Genomic DNA, 26,004 nt, shown 5'->3' with positions numbered 1-26,004 from the left:
AGTTAATAGTTCAAAGTTCCTTTTAAACAGGCAGAATGACAGAGAAATGAGTCAGAATGTAGAGAAAATGAGTCCGGTACACTGTGGTTAGAGCCTCAAAACAAACCAACATCCTCTGGGTGACTCACAAAAGTGAAAGGAATGAATCTACAGGCACAGACATCGTACAAAGGAAAGTCTTTGTTTGTACCTTGAACATGCTCACACTCATCTCTCCAAGACCACAAGGACTGTGCACATCGAAATTCACCCACTGTACACAGGCATGAGAGAAATACACGCAAAACAACACGCCGGAGACAGGGGAAAAACAAATACGCTTTACAAATCACAGCTACGTGTTCCTGCATGGGAAACAACATTACCTCACCACCGGCGAAACGTAAACACACGAGCACAATGACCGACACCATGGAAGATGGAGAAGGGACTGACCACATGGACTGCAATGAACGAGACGTCGGAGAAGCCTCAGACAGTGGCCCTCCAGATGTTGCAAAACTTCAACTCCCAGCATGCCCGGACAGCCGTTGGCTGTCCGGGCATGCTGGGAGTTGAAGTTTTGCAACATCTGGAGGGCCACAGTTCGAGACCACTGCAGTACAGCAAAACAAGACAGACTGTCCTACAGAATGTGCAAAGGTTATTTTTTGCCATCTTCTAGGGGGGGGAGATTTATCAAAACCTGTGCTGAGGAAAAGTTGTGGAGTTGCCCATAGCAACCAATCAGATCGCTTCTTTCATTTTGCAGAGGCCTTTTCAAAAATGAAAGAAGAAATGTGATTGGTTGCTATGGGCAACTAGTCAGATTTTTCTCTGCACTGGTTTTTGATAAATCTCCCCCTGTAAGTCTCCTCAAGATATGCCCAAGGGTACACATTAGGGCTGCACGATATGGAGAGAATGTGCGACTGCGATTTTGGGCCTAAATAAATAAATAAATATAATAAAAAGAAAAAAAAAATTGAAATCCCCCCATTTCATATCCAATCGCCTCCATTTCACATCTACCTACCCATTTTATGCTCACTGCCTGTTTCACATCTCCCCTTGTCACATCCCCCCCCCCTTGTCACACGCCCCCTTGTCCCATCCCCCTTGTCCCATTCTCATCCCCCTTGTCACACATCCGTCACATTCTCCTCCTCCTTGTCACATTCTCCTCCCCCTTGTCCCATTCTCATCCCCCTTGTCACACATCCGTCACATTCTCCTCCTCCTTGTCACATTCTCCTCCTCCTTGTCACACCCCCGGGAAACCTAGTGTATTGCTACAGTACAAGACCTTCCCCCATCAGCCAATCACTGGCTTGACACATGACACCAGTGTTTTTCTAGCAGGGTGCCTCCAGCTGTTGTGAAACAACTACTCCCAGCATTCCCGGACAGCCTTTGCCGGTCCGGGCATGCTAAGAGTTGTAGTTTTGCAACAACTGGAGGCCCCCTGATTGGGAAACACTGACTTTTAGTATTTAAATTAGTTTTTACCTGTTCTGGCCGGCCACCGCCACGGAAGCCGGCCCGAGCAGATAATCGCACGTTTTCCCGGGGGGCCGTATTGCTATATCGCAAAAAGCAAAAATCGTGATTCCATTGCTTTTGCGATATATGGTGCAGCTCTAGTACACATGTAGCAAATAAGCTGCGGATCTCATGCAGGGACAAAAATATACACAATGGTATTATCTAAATTCTATCAAAAGTTTTTGTTAAAGTCTTAAAGGAGATCTATAGTGCTCTGAACTTTATCACCTCTTATCATAGGGGATAAGTTTTAGATTGCGGGGGGTCCGAGCGCTGGGGCCGTGGCAATGTACAGGAAAGGGGGCGTTCCGTCCCCGCATGATGCGGCAGCCAGCACGCCCCTCCATGAATCCCATAGAGATACATGGAGGGGCGTGCCAGCTACCGCGTCATACGGGGACAGAACGCCCCCTTTCCTGTACATTGCTGCGGCCCCGTACAGGAGATTGCGGGGGGGCCCCAGCGCTCGGACCCCCCGCAATCTAAAACTTATCCCCTATCCTTCGCATAGGGGATAAAATTCCGAGCACTACAGAATATAGATCTCCTTTAACTTTATAAAGGAAAGAAAAAAAAAAGTATGTTTTTTTTGTTAGGTTTAGCGTCGCTTTAAAGGCAGTGCTTTCCAAACAGTGTGTCTCCAGCTGTTGCAAAACTACAATTCCCAGCATGTCCGGGCACAGCTAAGGGCTGTCTGGGCATGCTGGGAGTTGTAGTGTTGCAACAGCTAGAGACACACTGTTTGGAAAACACTGCTTTAAGGGGAACCAATCATCAGATTTTACCCAATTGGCATCCTCACCATCCCTGGGGGATGTTCCTGCCTGGGGGGCTGGTGAGGATGCCGCCTCCGTCTGTCCAGTGGGCAGAGCAATGACACTGCCCGTCAAGCGGAGGGGGCAGGGAGCATCTTATAAGATCATATCCTCACGATCCCCACAGGCAGGAACGTCCCCCACGGATGGTGAGGATAAAGATTTTACCCTATATAACACTTTGCCAAGTGTTATATAGGGTCAAAACTGAGGATTGGTTCCCTTTAAGGGCTTGTTTTGAAGAAGGTCTATGGTCACTCCCCCTCCCTTCCATCTGTTTCAAAGCACGGATAGATCCTGGATCCAAAACCAGCGAAAGAAAAGTACCGAAAGTATTATAAAGTTCAGATATGGTCACACATTTCATTTAAAGATATTTCCCCCCCCCCAAAGAAAGTAACAACTCCTATCTGACAAAGTTCTATAACTTTTACCTAAAATAAATCCCCTCACTGTTCTCACATGGACTCGATTCTATTTGTCCTAATAAATATATAATCCAATTGTAGACAGAATATACGGACATATGATGACTGGGTGTTCAAAGCCCCAGACATAAAATACAGTAGTCCCTCAAGTTACAATATTAATTGGTTCCAGGACGACCATTGTATGTTGAAACCATTGTATGTTGAGACCAGAACTCTATGGAAACCTGGTAATTGGTTCTGAAGCCACCAAAAGGTCATCCAAAAATAGGAAAAAGTGAGGATTAAACAAAAGTTAAGTAGATACTAATAGAGATAAAGCAAATCCTTACATATAAAAGTAAGAAAGATCTGCAGGGAGCTGTAATCACTGTCTAGGTCAGTGTTTCCCAACCAGGGTGCCTCCAGCTGTAGCAAAACTACAACACCCAGCATGCCCGGACAGCTGATTTACCAGTAAAATACCCATTCTGATTGGTCAGTCCCTCCAGTTGTGACAGGGATCCCAGATCTGGACTGTCTGTAGCATTGTATGTTGAGTCTGGTTTCAAGTTACAATGGTCCAGAAAAGACCATTGTATGTTGAAACTTGTATGTTGAGGCCATTGTAAGTTGAGGGATCACTGTATAAGTAAAATTAAAATAAATGTCATAGGAAAAGTTAGAAAACTATTTTAGGTTGCGTTCACACGGCCGCCTAGATCAGTCAAAAATGAAAACAAACAAAAAAAAAAAAAAGGACAATAATGGATGCAAACGGATGTTATCCGATTGGATCCGTTATTGTTCAGCTAATAAATCCACCCAAAAAAATATACTTTTTCTGAGCAAAAAAAAAAAACGGATGAAATTAAAGGATCATCCATTTCCCATAGACTTCAATGTTAAATTTACTGTGTTGTTTTTTCTTCTGTTTTTGTGACGGGAGAAAAAAAAAAAAATACTACATGCATCGTCTTTGCTCCCGTAAAAAAAATAATAAATGGAAATGAGTGCAGACGGGTGCAAAAGGATTGTAAAAAAAAAAAAAAAAAACACCATTGTAAAATAATCCCATTGATGTCAACCGTTTGTAATCCGTTTACAAGCTGCAACAACAGAACCTATTTTTTTAAATGCAGAATTACGAATTTGTAATGTTTCCCTAAACTCATGTCGAGGATCCTTTAAGACAAAATGTTGCTGCAATCGTCCACATCACCCGGCTCACTAAAATGTGATCTCAGCGATATTTTTAGACTGTAAACAGTTTGTTGGCATCGGCTATATGGATCATTCTGTCTTTTAGATGTCTTTACATAAACCCTAGGGGAACTCATTTGATAAAGGGCTAAAATAACAGATTTAAAAAGTAAAAAAAAAAAAAAAAAAGCAGCAACCAGTCACATGGATTTGCTGGCGCGCCCCGCACCCTTGTTTTGGTCCCTTTCGGAGAACGCGCAGGATTTCGCTCCACAGAGTCGATAGCTGGGATGTCAGCCTTGCACAGACTACGCTCTGATGTTTCTGTACAAATGGGAAGTTTTTCTCTGCTGGCTGGCAAGTTATTTTAATCTTTGCTGTGCTCCGGGAGCCAAGCAGATGCTGCAGATTTTGGCCGGCTTTGGAATTCCATCTGATGCAACGCGGCAAACACCTCCAGCGAAAGCTGCGCGTGACATTCCAACCCAATGCAACCCCGTACTACAGCTTTCCATACAAACAGCAGACCGGCTGCCCACTAAGGCTATGTTCACATCAGCATTGTTCGTATCGGTTATGAAATATTCATAAATGACACATTATGGATATGAAACGGAGGTAAAAGATTTTGTAAAACTTGCATAGAAAATAACGGGAAGGTATTGGAGTCATTTGCACAAGCGTGCAAACGTCCAGTATCGGGACATCACTAGTTAAAACATCCCTTTAGGTTTGTTATCTTCTAAGCAGTTTTTTTTTGTTTCTAGCATGCTCAGTAGCAATAAGGGATTCAAAGATAATGGAGGATAACGGAGGTTCCTTCTGTCACAGAGACTTCAATGTTAAATTACTAACATACCGTATATACTCGAGTATAAACCGACCCTAATATAAGCCGAGGCCCCTAATTTCACCCCAAAAACCCAGGAAAAGTTATTGACTCGACTATAAGCCTAGGGTGGGAAATACATCATCCCCCCATGTCATCATCCAGACCCCTGTCATCACCCCCCCCCCCTTCATCATCACCGCCTGTTAATCCCTTCATCAGTGGTCTTCAACCTGAGAAGCTCCAGATGTTGCAAAACTACAATTCCCAGCATGCCCGGACAGCCATCGGCTGTCCGGGCATGCTGGGAGTTGTAGTTTTGAAACCAGTGGAGGTCCGCAGGTTGAAGACCACTGCGGTCTTCGTCATCATCCCCCCCCCTTCATCACCACCGCCTGTCAATCCCTTCAGCCATCGGCTGTCCGGACATGCTGGGCGTTGTAGTTAGGGATCGACCGATTATCGGTATGGCCGATATTATCGGCCGATAATCACGATTTTGGGCATTATCGGTATCGGCAATTATCTTGCCGATAATGCCCCGCCCCCACCGCACCCGCCACCCCCTCGACCCACCGCACCGCACCTCCGACCCACCGCACCGCGTCGCACCCCCCACCGTGATGCTAGGCGGTATACCGGTATGGATTTTTCCCATACCGCTATACCGGTCGGGCCCCTCCCCCACCCTCCGAGTGAATAAAAAAATTAAACTTACCCGTAATGGGGTTGGTCCAGGCCATCCTTCCTTCATGTAGTGTCCGGGGGCGTTCCGGGTGGAGGGTGGTCCGGCCCGGGCTGTCCTTCTCCGGGGGTCATCTTCTCCACTCCGGGCAGGCTCCGGCCTAGTACGCTGCATAGACGCCGCTACGCCGTGACGTCAGGTGCGTCGCTGCGCACGGGCGTCACTGCGCAGCGACGTCTATGCAGCGTACTAGGCCGGAGCCTGCCCGGAGTGGAGAAGATGACCCCCGGAGAAGGACAGCCCGGGCCGGACCACCCTCCACCCGGAACGCCCCCGGACACTACAGGAACGATGGATGGATGGCCCGGATCACCCTGGCAGGTAGGGGAGAGAAGCGGGTGGTGGCGGCGGCGGCCTATGGCCCTGCAAAAGCCACTGCAGATCATTGATTTAAAGCGCCCGCTTTAAATCAATGATCTGCAGCGGTGTCGCAGGGGGTTAAATAGCCGAAAACTTATACCGGAATATCGGTATAAGTTATCGGCTATCGGCCCTAACCTGCACCGATTATCGGTATCGGTATCGGCCCTAAAAAACCGATATCGGTCGATCCCTAGTTGTAGTTTTGAAACCTCTGGAGGTCCGCAGGTTGAAAACTCGGCTTATACTCAAGTATATACGGTACATAAGAATATCCATTATGATGGGGAAAAAAATACTGCATGCTCACGGCGGATACTTTTTTATGTATTTAAGTTTTTTTTTTATGGGAAAAAGGGGGTGTTTTCAGGGGCTGTTTATATTATAAAAAAAAAAACACAAAAAAAAAATAAAAACTTAATTTGAACTTTTTTTTACTCCCCATAGGGCACTGTGCACTGTCTGTCACCTTGCTTTCCCATTCTCCTGACATATAGCCTCTACAGGAGACTGGTAATGCTGGGTGATGTGGGGGGACAGAGAGATTACATGCCTATCCTTAGGATAGGGCAGTGGTCTTCAACCTGCGGACCTCCAGATGATGCAAAACAACAACTCCCAGCATGCCCGGACAGCCAACGAATTGTAGTTTTGCAACATCTGGAGGTCTGCAGGTTGGAGACCACTGGGATAGGGGATGACATGCTGACTGGAGTCGGACTGCTGGGACTCCCCACCAGCATCCTTCGTCACTCCACCTGCGTCAGGGCAGAGGTCATGCACCGCTCCGGACGTAGGCCGCAGCCAGAAGCTTCAACCTACATGGGGAGTGCTCTCTGGCCAGGGAATCTGGGACATGTGTTCTGCAGTAAGCAAGCGGATCAGAGGGTAGGCGGCTCGGACCAGCTACTTTTTAATCCGCATGGAGAGTCCGGTGGGCCTACCGCACCTCTGTGAAGCCTGCCAGCAGGTATTTGGTTGGGTATCTGAGACCTTTGCACGAGTGTAAATGTCCAGTATTGGTCCGGTACTGACACCAGTATCAGGACTTCCCTAGTTAAAACATTCATTTACATTTGTTATCTTCTAACCAGTATTTTTTTTCCCCGAGAACGCTCAGTAGAAATAAAGGATATAAAGATAACAAAAGGTTAACGGAGGTTCTTTCCGTCACATAGACTTCAATGTGAAATTACTAATATAAGATAGAATGTACGTCCATTATTTATGACAGAAAAACAAATACTGAATTTATGGGAGGAAAAAAAAAAGCACATAGGAATTAATGGGATCCGTTTCCTTCATTTTTATTTCTCAATCTCTCTAACGGAATTGAGTAACATATGAAAAACACTGATGTGAAGCCACCCTAAGGACCAGAAGCTAGTCTGCATGGCTCCAAGTCATAAATAATCTGTCTATAGGAAGAATAGCCCACATGCAGCGTAAGTGTCAGCTGAGAAGAGGGCCGCAGCGCCATTCCCGATATCCAGAGTCACATAAAGCTCCAGCTTTAACCAGCGGTATCGATCAGGATTCTTCTTTTGCTACTCGGATGGGTTTCTCCAATTCCAGAAATCATGTCCTTTAGGGATGGAGGAGCGTTTTGTAGAAAATCTATAAGTAAACAGGAAGCTCTACTAATGCAGACACCATACAAATGGAATAATTACTGACTACACTGCTCCAAAAAATAAAGGGAACACAATGTAACAGCACAATGTAACAGCACAATGTAACAGCACAATGTAACAGCACAATGTAACAGCACAATGTAACAGCACAATGTAACAGCACAATGTAACAGCACAATGTAACAGCACAATGTAACAGCACAATGTAACAGCACAATGTAACAGCACAATGTAACAGCACAATGTAACAGCACAATGTAACAGCACAATGTAACTCCAAGTCAATGACACTTCTGTGAAATCACACTGTCCACTCAGGAAGCAACACTGGTTGACAATCAATTACACATGCTGTTGTGCAAATGGAACAGACAACAGGTGGAAATTGTAGGCAATTAGCTAGACACCCCCAATAAAGGAGTGGTTGTGCAGGTGGTGACCACAGACCACTTCTCAGTTCCTATGCTTCCTGGCTGATGTTTTGGTCACTTTTGAATGCTGGTAGGGCTTTCACTCTAGTGGTAGCATGAGACGGAGTCTACAACCCACACAAGTGGCTCAGGTAGTGCAGCTCATCCAGGATGGAATATCAACGCGAGCTGTTGCAAAAAGGTTTGCTGTGTCTGTCAGCGTAGTGTCCAAAGCATGGAGGCACTACCAGGAGACAGGCCAGTACATCAGGAGACCTGGAGGAGGCTGTAGGAGGGAAACAACCCCGCAGCAGGACTGCTACCTCTGCCTTTGTGCAAGGAGGAGCACTGCTAGAGCCCTGCAAAATGACCTCCAGCAGGCCACAAATGTGCATGTGTCCACTCAAATGGTCAGAAACAGAATCTATGAGGGTCTGACGTCCACAGGTGGCGGTTGTGCTTACAGCCCAACACCATGCAGGACGTTTGGGATTTGCCAGAGAACACCAAGATTGTCAAATTCGCCACTGGCACTCTGTGCTCTTCACAGATGAAAGTAGGTTCACACTGAGCACATGTGACAGATGTGAGAGTCTGGAGACGCCGTGAAGAACGTTCTGCTACCTGCAAAATCCTTCAGCATGACCAGTTTGGTGATGAGTCAGTAATGGTGTGGGGTGGCATTTCTTTGGGGGGCCGCACAGCCCTCCATGTGCTTGCCATAGCTAGCCTGACTGCCATTCGATACAGAGATAAGATCCTCAGACCCCTTGTGAGACTATATGCTGGTGCGGTTGGCCCTGGGTTCCTCCTAATGCGAGACAATGCTAGACTAGATCTCATGTGGCTGGAGTGTATCAGCAGTTCCTGCAAGAGGAAGGCATTGATGCTATGGACTGGCCTGCCCGTTCTCCAGACCTGAATCCGATTGAGCACATCTGGGACATCATGTCTCGCTCCATCCACCAACGCCACATTACACCACAGACTGTCCAGGTGTTGGCGAATGCTTTAGTCCAGGTCTGGGTGGACATCATTCAGGAGACCATCCGCCACCTCATCAGGAGTTGGCCCAGGCATTGTAGGGAGGTCATACGGGCACGTGGAGGCCACAAACACTACTGAGCCTCATTTTGACTTGTTTTAAGGACATTACATCAAAGTTGGATCAGCCTGTAGTGTGGTTTCCCCTTTGATTTTGAGTGTGACTCCATATCCAGACCTCCATGGGTTGATAAATTTGATTTCCACTGATAATTTTTGTGTGATTTTGTTGTCAGCACATTCAACTATGTAAAGACGAAAGGATTTCATACGATTAGTTCATTTATTCAGATCTAGGATGTGTTCCCTTTATTTTTTTGAGCAGTGTATTTGGGGGATTGATTCTTCATTTTTAACATTGCAAATATATTACAGAAAGGTCAAGCCAGGCAAACACACACAGCTCAGTACTATGGATAGAGAAAGGTCCCCTCTTCCCCCAAGAGCAGAATAAAAAGGCACTGCAATACCATTTAACCTTTCATTGCCTGGAATAACTATAATGTACAAATTGGGTGGGGAGATGGAGCGGAGATGGCCCATCTGCTCGGCGTATCACACCCTGCCTGAAGTCTGGAGTTGTTTGGGCAAAGAATCTCACTGCTTTGTTCACACACACATTCCTTTGGGATGACAAGCACTGCCCACTGGGTTTCTAAGGGTTGGGGCCTGTGGGTTTTTAGAACGCTACCCATTACCCCCCCACCGAGGTGACTCAGCTGACAAGTATTCCCAGCCAATTACATATCACTTAACCCATTCTTAGCCAGAAAATTCTAATACCAAGATGAAAACACCTTGTATCCCAACCAGGGTGCCTCCAGCTGTTGCAAAACTACAACTCCCAGCATGCCCAGACAGCCAAAGGCTGTCTGGGCATGCCGGGAGTTGTAGTTTTGCAACAGCTGGATGCACCCTGGTTGGGAAACACTGACCTATCCCGCCTGTCACGTCATACAGTGCAGCATATAAGTTTTGCATCTCGCATACTATTCTTCTGCATACAGATGTGCTCTCCAACCACTGTCCAGGCAGGCTGGGAGTTGACGTTTTGCATCAGCTGGAGAACCACAGGTTGGAGAACACTGGCATATAGCATGAAAAAGTAATGATAAATGGATCTTGACCTGTATTAGGGAAATGCATACAGAACAATTCCCTACCATAGGTAATACCTGAATAGCTCAGCTCCTATACCAGTGTTTCCCAAACAAAGGACCTCCAGCTGTTGCAAAACTACAAGTTTGTAGTTTTGCAACAGCTGGAGTAGTGCTGGGCGGTATACCGGTTCATACCAAATTTTTTTTCCTTGCACGATATGAATTACAGACACACTAGCACTCAATGAGCTGCCATATGTTACCTGTGTTTGGCACGATAACACCAATATTTATTCTAGAACACTGAAGAGCCACATACAAAGTAAGTTACATCTACATGTGTAGCCAGCTATAGAAGGGACTCACAGCAACAAAACCAATAAATCTAACGTAGGTCATCATTTTCAGCCTAAAAAGGTACCTACCAGCATGTCCTTTAGTCAACTGCTCTCTCTCGATCCTTCCATATAGATAAGTGTTCAGTTGACTGAGCATACATACGTTCTTAAAGTGGTACCCCAGTGAAAAACTTATTTTTTATTATTATTATTATTATTATTTTTTTATCAACTAGTGACAGAAAGGTAAACAGATTTGTGAATTACTTCTATTAAAAAAATCTTAATCCGTCCAGTACTTATCAGCTGCTGTATACGCCACAGGAAGTTCTTCTCTTTTTTAATTTCTTTTCTGCCTGACCACAGTGCTCTCTGCTGACACCTCGGTCTGTCTCAGGAACTGTCCGTAGCAGGAGCAAATCCTCACAGCAAACCCATCCTGCTCTGGACAGTTCCTGACATGGACAGAGGTGTCAGCAGAGAGCACTGTGGTGAAACAGAAAATACATTTTAAAAAGAAAAGAACTTCCTGTGGAGCATACAGCAGCTAATAAGTACTGGAAGGGTAAAGATTTTTTAATAGAAGCAATTTACAAATCTGTTTAAATTTATATCTAACATGCCTGATCCGAGTCGAGAGCCCCCCCCCATACACCTAAATGATCGACCAGTCCTGCTGGAAATTGTTGGGTTCATCCAATTTTTGTCTGGTGTAAGGGTAGTCTTGGGCACAAGTCTTCTGAACCAGCATCTAATCTGTGGAGGTCTCCAAACCGTCAACTGGCAACAGATGTTAAAGGGGTTATCCAGGAAAAAAACTTTTTTATTTATCAACTGGCTCCAGAAAGTTAAACAGATTTGTAAATTACTTCTATTAAAAAAATCTTAACTTCAGAAGCTCAGAAGTACTGAAAGGATTATGGTTGTTCTTTTCTGTCCAAGTGATCTCTGATGACACCTGTCTTGGGAACCGCCCAGTTTAGAAGCAAATCCCCATAGCAAACCTCTTCTAAACCGGGCGTTTCCCGAGACAGATGTCAGAGAGCACGTAGACAGAAAAGAACAACCTTAACTTCAGAAGCTTATAAGTACTTAATCAGAAGATTAAGATTTTTAATAGAAGTAATTTACAAATCTGTTTAACTTTCTGGAGCCAGTTGATATATATAAAAAAGTTTTGTCCTGAAATACCCCTTTAAGGACTGGGCATTCATGAGTGCCAAACACTATGGCCACCTTAAAGCATTGTGTACATAACAGGATTATGGCTTAGCATTGTACAATCCCATAACACATCACCTACAGCAGTCCACAGAACCACACTGTACAGTACAATGCCTCAAATTTTATTTAGTGGAATAGGGATATTGGTTTTAAGGGGAAAATAAATCAGTAACAAAGAGGCACCACCTCGGCCCCATACCGCAGAACATGGAGAGCCTATGGCGTGTGGATTTAATGACTTTGAATTCTTCCATCCTCCAACATAGTATTAACTTCTAGCACTGTGTACTTGTGGAAGTCCATGAGCCTTGTAGTAAAAATAAAAAAAATAAAGTGCACCCCCGCATAATGAAAAGACGGAGTTTACAGGCCTCGGGGCCAGGAGGCTGATTACTGAGCCTTTCAGGATATGGAGATGAATAGAGACTTCTACTTCCTGCAGCTTACATCAAAGCAAGACATATAAAAATGTACAAACAAAAGGTGTTGAAGAAAACAGGCAGGCCCCATGCCCCCTCACTACGCCCCACACCTAGGTACGCTCTCCAGAAACACTCCTTATGAGCTTTTCCTGAGCTGTATAACCTTCTTAAAGGGGTACTCCGGTGAAAAACTTTTTATTTTAATCAACTGGTGCCAGAAAGTTAAACAGATTTGTAAATTACTTCTATTAAAAAATCTTAATCCTTCCTGTACTTATTAGCTGCTGAATACTACAGTGGAAATTCTTTTCCATTTGAAACACAGAGCTGTCTGCTGACATCACGAGCACAGTGCTCTCTGCTGACATATCTGTCCATTTTAGGAAGTGTCCAGAGTAAAAGGAAATCCCCATAGCAAACATACGCTGTTCTGGACAGTTCCTAAAATGGACAGAGATGTCAGCAGAGAGCACTGTGCTCATGATGTCAGCAGAGAGCTCTGTGTTTCAAAAAGATAAGAATTTCCGCTGTAGTATTCAGCAGCTAATAAGTACAGCAAGGATTAAGATTTTTTAATAGAAGTCATTTACAAATCTGTTTAACTTTCTGGCACCAATTGATTTAAAAAAAAAAAAAAAAAAAGTTTTTCACCGGAGTACTCCTTTAATATAAAATAACATCCGCTTTCTTCCACATGTACAATTAGGATTTGCCTTACTTTTTTTTTTTTATCATTTTATTAAGTTTGTATTTTATGATGACTACTGAGAAGTGATCAGTGTTAAGAGGTGGCCACATTTAAAGGATTCCTGTCAGGACTTAAAGGGGTACTCCTTAGGATGGGGCATAAGATGTCGGATCACTGCAAGGGTTCACATGTGAGGATTTTCTGATGCAGATTTGTTTCAGCAGATTTTGCTTCAATGGGAAGGAAAACCTGCAGCAGAAAATACGCACATGTGAACATACCCTAAGGGTACGTTCACACGAGCGGATTTTCGCAGCGGATATCGCTACGGATTGGCCGGTGAAGGCCCGCTCTATGCCATCTTTACATGTGCCTGCTCATAGCGGCAATACCCACTATGAGCAGACATACTGCGATGTGCAAGCCGCAGCATACTCTTACATCGTGGAAGCTCTCTGCCTAGCTTAGAGCAGGGAGAGTGACCATGATGTGCGAGTACGCCGCGCACATCGCTGAAGTGTGTCTGCTCGTCGCGGCGTATTGCCGCAACGAGCAGGCACATGTAAAGACAGCATAGAGCGGGGCCTTCACCAGCGGATCCGCAACGTAAAATACGCTGTAAATCCGCTCGTGTGAACGTACCCTAAGGGTTGGATGACACGTGCCATATTTTGCTGCATATTTTCTGCAGGGGATTTTACTGCCCATTGACCTCAAATGGGTAGGAAAATAAGCAGCAGCAAAATAAGGCACATGTGACCCTACCCAAGGTGTTTTCCAAAAAGCTATTGCAAAAACTACAACTCTCAGCATGTCCAGACAGCCAACGGCTGTCCGGGCATGCTGGGAGTTGTAGTTTTAAAACTGGAGGTCTACAATTTAAAGACCACTACATAATATACACTGTAGACGCACTTTAACTCGGGCTCTATTCACATTACATTGTCGTCTTCTGTCAGCGTTGTAAGTGTAAATTTTAATTGTATGTCTCAGTGTGTGTGTGTGTGTGTGTGTGTGTGTGTGTGTGTGTGTGTATGTGTATGTGTATATATATATATATATATATACACACACACACACACACACACACACACACACACACACACACCCCTCTCTATCTATTATAAAAATATATATTTATATTAATATACCTACATGGCACAACAGCTAACTCTAGTAAATCTCTCCGGTAAGTGTGACCCTATGGATATGCTCCACATATGCCCAGACAAACTAGACGTACACAGAGCCTAAATCCGATCCTTTCCTCCCCGTATAGCAGTTGCAATACTTCTTCTGTAATAAAATAAATGATTCCACGATAGCAGAAGCAATGGCGGAGCCGCCCGCCGGATGATTCAGAATCAATGACCGGCACGTCTAAATGTGCTTTAAAGTGAATGGTCATTACTGACTCCCACATATATTGATATTTATTGTGTGCCACATCAGGATGCCTGCGGCCGCCATTACGGGGTTCCCTCTTTCTACAATACCTTGCTGCTTCTTATTACATACATGCACACACATATTTCATATTATATATATATATATATATATATATATATATATATATATATATATATATATATATATATTAGTTTTGTAGAAAAAAAAATGTAAACAGCAAAAAAAAAGATATAGTGACACTTCTTACTACAGCTAGTTATAGGGTATAATAGAACTATTCTATACAGCAATGTTTACCAATCAGTGTGCCTTCAGCTGTTGCAAAACTAAAACTCCCAGAATGCCAGCAACATATTAGCAATGCCGCCTAATCCATCCTCAGAACCGGACCACAGATCTGGTAAACACTACTACATTGTAATCTGGTTCTCGTGTACTATAACCCTGTGTATTGGGTTTAGTGCAGGTGACCTTCCCTTTAAAGTCTTACATATCTATAGAAATAAATGAAGTCTCATTTTTTGTTCGGTTTAGTGTCCTTTTAAAGCAGTGATTTCCAAAGATTGTGCCTCCAGCTGTTGCAAAATAACAACTCCTAGCATGTCTGGACACCCTTTAGCTGTCCGGGCATGCTGGGAGTTGTAGTTTTGCAACAGCTGGAAAGGTACTGGTTGGGTAACCCTGCTATGGCAAATGCTGCGTGGCTTAGCAGTGAGCGCTCTGGTGTGCAGGGACTACACCTCCTATTTGTTTACTTGTCCTGAGCCAGCGAGCAGCCAGCACAGACCACGGCCAATGATGTACTGCCGGCTGGATTCTCCATCTCCTCCGTCTCATACATTGTTTGCGCAATAAACTCTGCAGTAAAGGGATTTTATTTTATTTTATTAAATATACAAACCATGAACTGGTGTCACTGGAGTGTCTAAAAATAGGCACTGCAGCAATGGCAGCACTGGATGCGGCAGCCAGCACCACACCATGCACCACGCTCCCAACTTTATTATTGATCTCCAGTCTGATGTGACGATGACAACCACACAGAGCAGCTAGAATGCTTCAAGGGATCCGCACTGCCCAATCTCACCACCCTAATATACAAGCATTTCACAGGAAGAAGGGGGGGGCTTGCTCCATTAACTCCTTCCCTGTTGACAACCTTTCTGGTATATAAACCTGGAGTGTAACAGAGATGGTAGATCATGCAGGGGATAACGTGCCCAGAGACATACATTATAGTCACACGCTGCAGCCACGTTTCCGGGATATGTCTATTTACTGTTGGAGATTAGCTCTGCAGAACTAGTTAAACAGGGGCAAAATAGCAGTCAGATATAGGGACATAGATATAAAGTTTAAACAGGGCTTCTCACATTTTTAAGTAACAAAACAAATACCGTATATACTCGAGTATAAGCCAAGTTTTTCAGCACGATTGTTCGTGCTGAAAACTCCCCCCTCGGCTTATACTCAAGTGAGGGGATGGTCCGGGCCGTCCATCTCTGCCTGTCAATCCCTTCTCAGTGGTCTTCAACCTGCGGACCTCCAGATGTTGCAAAACTACAACTCCCAGCATGCCCTGACAGCCATCGGCTGTCCAGGCATGCTGGGAGTTGTAGTTTTGCAACATCTAGAGGTCAGCAGGTTGAAGACCACTGTGGCCTTGGTCATCATCCAGCCCCCCCTTTTGTTTTCTACTCACCTCCCCTCGGTGGGAAGGAAGGGTGAGCTGGTCCGGGCCATCTATGCTGCAGGGACCGTCAGCAGGGGAAGGTTAGTCGTTCCGGGCTGTCCATCTTCACTGGGAGGCCCTCTTCTTCGCTCTGGGCCGGCCCCGGACTAGTGACATTGCGTTGACGACGACGCGCAGGGACGTCCGTGCGCCGCAGATGTCCGTGACGTCCCCGCGCTTGAACGTCCCTGCACGGTGGCGTCAATGCAGCGTCACTAGTTTGGGGCTGGCCCGGAGCGGAGAAGAGGGCCTCCAGATGAAGATGGACAGCCCGGAACAACTAACCTTCCCCACCAGACGGTCCCTGCAGCATAGATGGCCCGAGACCAGCTCACCCTTCCTTCCCACCGAGGGGAGGGGAGCAGAAAACAAAAAGGGGGGTCTGATTGATGACGAAGGCCACAGTGGTCTTCAACCTGTGGACCTCCAGATGTTGCAAAACTGGGAGTTGTAGTTTTGCAACATCTGGAGGACCGCAGGTTGAAGACTACTGAGAAGGGATTGACAGGCGGCGATGATGAAAGGGGGGGGGGGGGGGGCGATGACGGGGGTGATGACATGGGGGGGGATGATGTATTTCCCAGCCTAGGCTTATAGTCGAGTCAATAACTTTTCCTAGGTTTTTAGGGTGAAATTAGGGGCCTCGGCTTATATTCGGAACGGCTAATACTCGAGTATATGGTAGAACTGTCACACACATAAAAACACAAAAACAACAATTCTACTTGTCAAGCGCTAAATATACAATAAATCACCCCGTCTATAGAGGTGGCTTACTACGAGTCATCCAACACATCAAAAAATGCTTTACTCACTTGAATCACAATATCCCCTTTCGAGGCTGCAGCCTTCCGAAATAAAGCTTCTATCAGAGGAACAAGTTCCTTGCAGACTGACTCTCCCCTGCTTTAAAACCCAGTGACAAGCTTTCTTCAGCACCTGTGATGTTCTGGACTAGTCTAGACTATAATGGGATTTTCTAACGGCCGTATAGGATTTTGTAATTGCCATTTTACAGCCGATTTTCAGACGGAACTTCAAACGGATCTTTAAAACGGAGTCAACCCCTTTAAGCCTTGAACTCACTCCAATAAGCAGTGCAATTCGGTATAATATTGGGGCCATAGGAACTAGCCTCTGTCCAAGGAATAGGAGCCTATGGGATCCACTTGACATACGTGCTAGAAGCTTTTCTCGCAAATGGGTCAATATAGTGTATAAGAAAATAAAAAAGCTAAAATAAACCTGACTAACATTACAAGAGTATAAAAAAATGTGAACTAGTATAATAAGGCATCAGACCAATAACAAAAATCCTGAACATCCCCAGCAATGCGAACAATACACACGCCCCCAAAATTATGGCTTATTTTCAGAAAACAAGAGCGGTAAGGTCAGGGCTGAGGAGTAGGAGCGGAGATGGAGCCCCCCTTCCCGGAGACTAATTAAATCTTTCCCTGCAGCCACAATAAAAAAATAAATTTGATTCTAAGAAAACGTTTTGGCAGAGGAACACACTGTTTTAAGAGCAGAGATAGAGGAGGGAGAAAATTCATTCATTGCTAATATACAGCGCAATTTAATCAACAACAAATGCTGGCAGCCGGCGGAGAGAATCTACTCATTACACTGGCTGCAGGTCCCACATCTGCCCTGCCGGGAGGCGCCCGTCTCGCCCGCCATTCTTGCTGCTTGTTCATCATACATTTTATTAGCACAGGTTCATTTTTGGAATTCCAGCAGATATAGAAATAAAATGCGGGTAACTGTAACCATGACGCTGACCGGAATCACAATGGAGGTAGATCCTCAGGTTAGTAGAACAAATAGGGTGGGGAGTCTCTTCCCTGTAACCCAGGCCAACAATATAGCCCACTGTGAGATTGGAGCATCAGGATACTATGTTGAAGGTGCTGTCCAAATCTACTGCCATTTTGTTGTAACAAAGGAAGAGATGAGCAGATTAAAGGGGTACTCCGGTGGAATTTTTTTTTCTTTTTTTAAAATCAACTGGTCCCAGAAAGTTAAACAGATTTGTAAATTACTTTTATGAAAAAATCTTAATCCTTCCAGTACTTATTGGCTGCTGAATACTACAGAGGAAATTATTTTCTTTTTGGAACACAGAGCTCTCTGCTGACATCATGACCACAGTGCTCACTGCTGACATCATGGCCACAGTGCTCTCTGCTGACATCTCTGTCCATTTTAGGAACTGTCAAGAGCAGCATATGTTTTCTATGGGGATTTTCTCCTACTCTGGACAGTTCCTAAAATGGACAGAGATGTCAGCAGAGAGCACTGTGCTCATGATGTCAGCAGAGAGCTCTGTGTTCCAGAAAGAAAAGAATTTCCTCTGTAGTATTCAGCAGCTAATAAGTACAGGAAGGATTAAGATTTTTTAATAGAAGTAATTTACAAATCTGTAACTTTCTGACACCAGTTGATTTAAAAAAAAAAAAAAAAAAATGTTTTAAATTCCATTGGAGTACCCCTTTAATATCAAGCTTTGTGGAGAAGATCCAGCACAAACTGTATTTTATTCTAAATGATTTCCAATAATAGTATACGTCAATCTGCTCTATAACAAGAAGCTGGCTGATCAGGGTGTCTGTACATTGTGACAGACTCCCTTTTAGGAGACCACAATGTTTTGTTTTGTTTTGACCGAGGAAAATGGTCTTTCAAGCAATGTATATAATCACCATCAAGAACGAGGACTGGAGCACTCACCGCGGACATCAATGTTTGCAAACATGTAGTCTTTATTGAGAATGCAGGTATGACAACAAAGCAGGGAGGTGGAGAGATGATATGAGAACGGGTGGGTTCAGCCGATGGGCAGTCAGTCCTAATTGCGGACAGTCCGAGAATGGGTGGGTTCAGCCGGTGGGCGACAGTCCGAGAACGGGTGGGTTCAGCCAGTGGGCGACAGTCCGTATCGTGCGCCTTGCGCTTCGCCAGGCTCCTGTGGGGCCTGATGAAGCGCAAGGCGCGCGATACGGACTGTCGCCCACCGCCTGGACCCACCCGTTCTCTTAACATCAATCCATTGGTGTATGAGGTGAGTGCTCCAGTCCTTGTTTTTGGTGGTGATTATATTCATGCCGTGATTTCACTGTGGGCACCGCAGCCAGCCACACACAGGTAGACAAGTTGCTCGGATCCTGCAGTACATGGCAGTATACAATCAAAACAGTGCCGAACATGTGCTTCTGCTTGTTACATATTTCAAGCGATGTATGATGACAAACTACTGTAGATAAACCCAAGATACATAAATATCAGAAATAAAAGTTGACCATTATATGGAGTATGTTCTAACGTGTTTGACAGATTTTCTTGGCCCATGTTCTTAGGCTAGGTCAACAAATTCCAAATTTTGTTATATTTTTAAACACAGACAGGGAGATTTATCAAAACCCGTCCAGAGGAAAAATTGCTGAGTTTCCCATAGCAACCAATCAGATCGCTTCTTTCACTTCTGAAAAATTAAAGTAGCGATCTGATTGGTTGCTATGGGCAACTCAGCAACTTTTCCTCTGGACAGGTTTTGATAAATCTCCCTCAGTCTGTTGAAAGAGTCTAAGCTGATAAATGCTATAGAGTAAACCACAGAAACTCACTCCTACAGGAACCTTAAAGGGGTACTTCTGTGGAAAACTTTTTATTTTTATTTTTTTTAAATCAATTGGTGCCAGAAAGTTAAAACAGATTTGTAAATCACTTCTATTAAAAAAAAATCGTAATCCTTCCAGTACTTTTTAGGGGGCTTTATACTAAAGAGAAATTCAAAAAAGAAATGTATTTCCTCTGATGTCATGACCACAGTGCTCTCTGCTGACCTCTGCTGTCCATTTTAGGAACTGTCCAGAGCAGCATATGTTTGCTATGGGGATTTTCTCCTACTCTGGACAGTTCCTCAAATGGACAGCAGAGGTCAGCAGAGAGCACTGTGGTCATGATATCAGAGGAAATGCATTTCTTTTTTGGATTTATCTTTAGTATAAAGCCCCTAAAAAGTACTGGAAGGATTAAGATTTTTTTTTTTATAGAAGTAATTTACAAATCTGTTTAACTTTCTGGCACCAGTTGATTTAAAAAAAATAAAAAATAAAAAAAAGAAAGAAAGTTTTCCACGGGAGTACCCCTTTTAAATCACCAGCCAAGCAAAAACTTTCATAATCACAAGTCACTGAAAACTAGATGAAAGTCCATTGGCATCCTACAAGGCAACACAGCAATGGGGGTAAAGAGAAGACTAAAAAGCAGGCAAACAAGACGTAGGTGAAGCTTCTGCTTCTTACCTTTCTGGCAATGGTCGGCGGACCAGCAGCGGTGTGCATAGTCATTGTTGATGGTTGTTTTCGGACACACAGACCTATCCTCCATGACCCCTGGGCACATATCCCCACATTCCTTTGGTGGCTTATTACCGACAATATAGTTGTTGTAGACAGCCTCCAAAACCAGCGACCAATCCACTGTAGACAGGTAACACAAGTCAGAGTTCTTTTCAATCCGTATAGCACCACGAGTAATGTTCCTCAGGCTGTACAGCCCAATCTCTTTTAGGTCAGTCATCTCAAAAATGACCAAGGCATAGTTATAGAAGAGGTTGCGACCACGGATGACTGTCAGATTGGGAAAGAGGTCACTCAGGCTTTCCAGGCCTGAAACTCGGAAAAGTAAAAGATAGTCCGTAATAACAGTAAGTTTAGGGAACCGCATATTTCGGAAATCTTCAGCCTTGGCATTGGAGATCAGCAAAATCTGGAGGAAGCCTTCTATCACAACACAGTCTTCTAGTTGCTTGAGCTCCTCTACATCATTCCGGATGTCCATGCTGTTACTGCAAACTGAACGGGGGGGGGGGAAATAAAATAGGGGTTATAAACATCATGCAAAATATTATTTACTAATATTTCACAAAACAACTAATTCTCAAAAGAAATCAAGTGGGCTGTCCCTGGGTTTTGGGCAACAGTAAAAAAAAAACTACAAGTTATTCACAAGTAACCAGTGTTCCTTGTGTATCTGTGAGATTAGTGTGCATGGACACGAATATCCACCAAAAATAGCCTTTACTTACCTTGAAAATGTTCCCACATTTCAGAAGCAACTATAATATTTCAATAAACCCAAAAAAACATCACTGGCTGCTGTAGGCAAGTCACAGTTTTCCCTAATACGGACATCAATATTCTGGCCTCCAGAAGTAAAAGCGACTTCGCAATATAATGTCCAATTTTGGCCCTGGAAGACTATATGCTGGCATCATGCGGCCAAGACGTCATGTTACGCCCCCTCCATTCATGTTTAAGGGAGGGGGGCGTGACGGCCACTCCTATAGACATGAATGGAGGAGGCGTGGTGGGACGTCATGACCACAGCCGTCCCAAGATGATATTGTGAACATAACGTTCAGCACGGCGGGGTGCAGGCGCAGAGATCGCAGCCGGACGTCCCGCAATCAGACATCTTATCCCCTATCCAAAGGATAGGGGATAAGATGTCTAGGGGTGGAGTACCCCTTTAAGCATTGCATTCAAATAGAATAGGAAAGCTGCTAGTTTGTAAATAAATTTTATTCTCATCCTGATTTTTCCTATTTAAAACATGAAAAAAACCATTAGCCATGCTTCTTTACTGTAATGCTTTTCTAGCAATCCAATAATCATGATTTGCAACAGATAATATAAAACATAATTTCACTTATAACAGAAAAAGTAAAAATCAATGAAGAAACTGGCAACACCGGACCCTAATGTCAGACAATTCAGCTGTAGTCAACCAAACTGTACAGATATTGATCTCTGCGTGCGGCCAAAACAACGAGTTATTATGAACAGTGTCCCGGCTCATACAATCAGCTTGCTTTTCTACATCATTATACAAAGCTGATTATATATGAACACTTCTACCAGAAGGCCTAATACTAGTGTTGTATTACAATCCAATTAGACCTTTGGAACCAGCTTCATAAGACCATGGGCTTTTATTAGAGATGTAAAATTCACTGAAATTTTGAAGACGTGGAAAAAAAAAAGTTAATTTTCCCCTGGGAAATAAATATTATATAAATATATATATATCAGCAGAATGGAGTGATGGGAGAAGAACATTACCTGTGATATGGGGGGGGGAGCACATTATCTGTGATAGGGGGGGGGGAGCACATTATCTGTGATAGGGGGGGGGGGGGAGCACATTATCTGTGATATGGGGGGGGAGCACATTATCTGTGATATGGGGGGGGGAGCACATTATCTGTATGATGGGGGGGAGCACATTATCTGTGATATGGGGGGGAGCACATTATCTGTGATATGGGGGGGAGCACATTATCTGTGATATGGAGGGGAGCACTATCAGTGATATGGGGGGGAACACATTATCTGTGATAGGGGGGAGCACATTTTCTGTATTATGGGGGGAGCACATTATCTGTAATATGGGGGGGCATTATCTGTGATATGGGGGGGGAGCACTATCAGTGATATGGGGGGGAGCACATTATCAGTGATATGGGGGGGAGCACATTATCAGTGATATGGGGGGGGAGCACATTATCAGTGATATGGGGGGGAGCACATTATCTGTGATATGGGGGGGGAGCACATTATCTGTGATATGGGGGGGGAGCACATTATCTGTGATATGGGGGGGAGCACATTATCTGTGATATGGGGGGAGCACATTATCTGTGATATGGGGGGGGAGCACATTATCTGTGATATGGGGGGGGAGCACATTATCTGTGATATGGGGGGGGAGCACATTATCTGTGATATGGGGGGGGAGCACATTATCTGTGATATGGGGGGGGGAGCACATTATCTGTGATATGGGGGGAGCACATTATCTGTGATATGGGGGGAGCACATTATCTGTGATTTGGGGGGGGAGCACATTATCTGTGATATGGGGGGGGAGCACATTATCTGTGATATGGGGGGGAGCACATTATCTGTGATATGGGGGGGAGCACATTATCTGTGATATGGGGGGGAGCACATTATCTGTGATATGGGGGGGAGCACATTATCTGTGATATGGGGGGAGCACATTATCTGTGATATGGGGGGGGGACATTATCTGTGATATGGAGGAAAGAACATCTGTGATTGGGGGGGGGGGGGGGAGAAGAACATTATCTGTGATGGGGAAGAACATTAATAGAAATCAAATATATAAATGCCATTATGAGAAGACAAACAATTAACTACTATAATGCCATCAGGATTGAGCTTAGTGTTAATTTTTAAACAGTTATTGCCTCAAAATAACTGCAATTGTGTGTAAGTTTGTGCAAAAGTTACAGAAGTGCTGTTTTTTTGGTGGCATGACATCTTTAAAAAAAAAAAAAAATAAAATAAACTGTGTGAACATAGCCTTTGCAAGACAACCTTTTGCAAAACGTATTCATAACTAGTTATGTTGGCAAAAATCTCCCAAGCGATTGGGAAGCTGGATGATAAACATTATGCTGATTACAATGGTGGTTATATGCGATTCCCTCTTTTTTTTTTTTTTTTGAGAAAGAGTAAAGGGCGGGGGGGGGGGGGGGGGGCTGTTGAAGCACTCCTATGTTTTTCCACAGCTGACACTTTAAAAAGATTATGGCTAAAAGGAGAATCCAATAACCACCTCCAATAAGAACAAGCTTGGCACTAGAAGGCAGACATAGTAGGTTTGCTCAATGAAAATATAGTATTGGCTGCAAAACTGAAATTTTGTTCTCATTGGCAGGGAAGGTGTTAAAACAATGCATTCGCATAACACACAATGGGGCAGCCTACCAACTTCCTACAAAAACACACTTTTTTCCTGCATGGTTTACAAAAGCAGCTTTATCCAGATAGCTCGCACTCGCGGCGCACAGGGTGGATTACACAACTTCTAGCTTTTTTGTGCCCCTAGGTAGTTCTTTTTTTCCTTTCTCTCTAAATGCAGCTGCTTTAAATTCTCTAATTTGGTTTCTGGTGATTTTTATCGCCGAGGACAATACCAGTTTGTATTCACGTACAATAGTTCCACCTCTAATCTGAATCGCACATCAGAGAGTTGTGCGGCCAAAAGAGACATTTACAAAAGTTACAAATTCCTGAAATATCAAGGATATGGAATAAAGAAGCAAATTACAGTGCAAGCGTCAGCGAGAGATGATCCGGTGGTAGAAGATAAGATCCTCGGGCCCACCCAGTCTTTACCTGGAGAACCATAACAGGAGCCATGTATCATCTTATCAGTGCTGGACAAATCCTAGGAGCCAACGTTCCTACAAACCTGCTACCGCTGCCTGAACTTGGGCCATTTGCTTTTTCATGGAAGGGGTTATCCAAAGACCAACTAGTCACCTATCCACAGGATAACGGATAAACATCACATTGACATCACATCAGACCACAAGGTCTAGAGGGCATTTGGCTGCCAGAGCCAACTCTCATATCTGCTTTGTTTTAATCCTGCAGCTCACGTGGAAGTACAGTGACCCCCCCGACCTACGATGGCCCCGACATACGATCATTTCAGCATATGATGACCTCTCAGAGGGCAGCATCAACATACGATGCTTTTGTATGTCGGGGCCATCGCATAAACGGCTATCCGGCAGCGCAGACTGCTTCAGCTGCCACCAGATAGCCGTTTACGGTGCCCCGTGCTCTTTGCGTACGATCACTTACCTGTCCTTGGGGCTCCGACGCGTCTTCTTCAGGATCCTCTGCATCGTCGGCGCTTTCCATCAACGTCATCACGTCGCTGCGCACGCCTTCCAGTCATAAAATAGGAGTGGCGTGCGTAGCGACGTGATGGCGGCGATGGAGAGCTCGGTTGCCTGGTAAGCAGAGGCCTTGCCGGAGTGTCGGGGACACCCTGGGGACGCGGCGACAGCGATGGACGGCGACAGTCCGGAGCGGTGGGGACAGGTGAGTACAACTTCCTCTAACAGTGTTCTTCAACCTGCGGACCTCCAGATGTTGCAAAACTACAACACCCAGCTTGCCCGGACAGCCGTTGGCTGTCCGGGCATGCTGGGTGTTGTAGTTCTGCAACATCTGGAGGTCCGCAGGTTGTAGACCACTGTCCTATACATTGCACAAATCCCTCAACATACGATGGTTTCAACAAACGATGGTCCATTTGGAACGGATTACCGTCATATGTTGAGGGACCACTGTATAAAGGACCAGATAAAGGCGCTGGACCTGTGCCGAAACAGGTCATTATTGTATGGATTTATGCCATTTGGGGACCACAGCGAACAGAAAGCAATTCTTGTTGTGGATTTATTATAGGGCCACACAATGGCCCTTATTTACTAAGAGTGTTGTGAAGGTTTCTTTCTTAGTTTTAATTCCCTACAATGTAGTTTCCACGGTATTTACGAAGGTTTCCCTACATTTTCCACTTTCCCTACAATTTTTTTTAAATTTATTTATTTATTTAAAAAAAAAAAAACACATTTTACACATGTTCTGATCTGTGGGGTTTTCCTCAGCTGAAATCCACCACATTTTCTGTGGTAAATATGTTGGGTTTTTGTGAAAATGTCGGGAACACGCCCCTTTTTCAGTGATCACGCCCCTTTTCTCGGCAGCCACGCCTCTTTCAGGTTTTCTTAGCAAAATGGAGTTAGTCTGGGTTTTTTCAATTCTGGCGCACAACCCGACGCAATATGTCAGGTTTGCAATAGTAAATGAGGGCCAATGTGTTTGCTCTTTTCTCATCGGATCACTGTGCCTTTTGCAGTGATCCCGATCAGCCAATAACTGCCCCATGTAAAGCCCCTTTAAGAAGCACTCCATTTTGTGGGTTGTTTTATCTATTTTCTTTCCTGCCCGGCAGTAAGGTTGTATGATTACTCATCTAGGCGGATCCTTCTGTCATGGCTTGGCATTATTTCTCCTTTACGACAATGTTCTGCACCCACTAAAACACCCAAGTGCCCATTCGTCTGACTCCCCTGAATCTGCAACAACTTCAGTTGGACCGGAAGTCACTGTCTTCTACGTGTTGGGTTATCCCAAAATTAAAAAAGTTATCACCTATCCAGAGGGTAGGGAGATACGGAGATGATCATCGTGCCTCCGACAACTGGGATCTCCACTGATCATG

The 26,004-nt window shown here is 44.5% G+C and overlaps 1 protein-coding gene across 1 annotated transcript in view; it reads right to left on the bottom strand.

Annotated features, from left to right (window-relative positions):
- The window catches only part of IGF1R (insulin like growth factor 1 receptor), a 205,326-nt gene that overhangs the window by 156,273 nt on the left and 23,049 nt on the right, over nucleotides 1–26,004 (bottom strand). Inside the window, exon 2 of the mRNA XM_056571842.1 lies at nucleotides 20,193–20,744. Coding sequence (XP_056427817.1) covers nucleotides 20,193–20,744 — 552 coding nt within the window. The remainder of the gene's footprint in view (nucleotides 1–20,192; nucleotides 20,745–26,004) is intronic.

The sequence above is a fragment of the Hyla sarda genome, chromosome 4, assembly GCF_029499605.1.
Source record: "Hyla sarda isolate aHylSar1 chromosome 4, aHylSar1.hap1, whole genome shotgun sequence".
Taxonomy (NCBI): domain Eukaryota; kingdom Metazoa; phylum Chordata; class Amphibia; order Anura; family Hylidae; genus Hyla; species Hyla sarda.
This window is presented reverse-complemented; position numbering and strand designations above follow the sequence as displayed.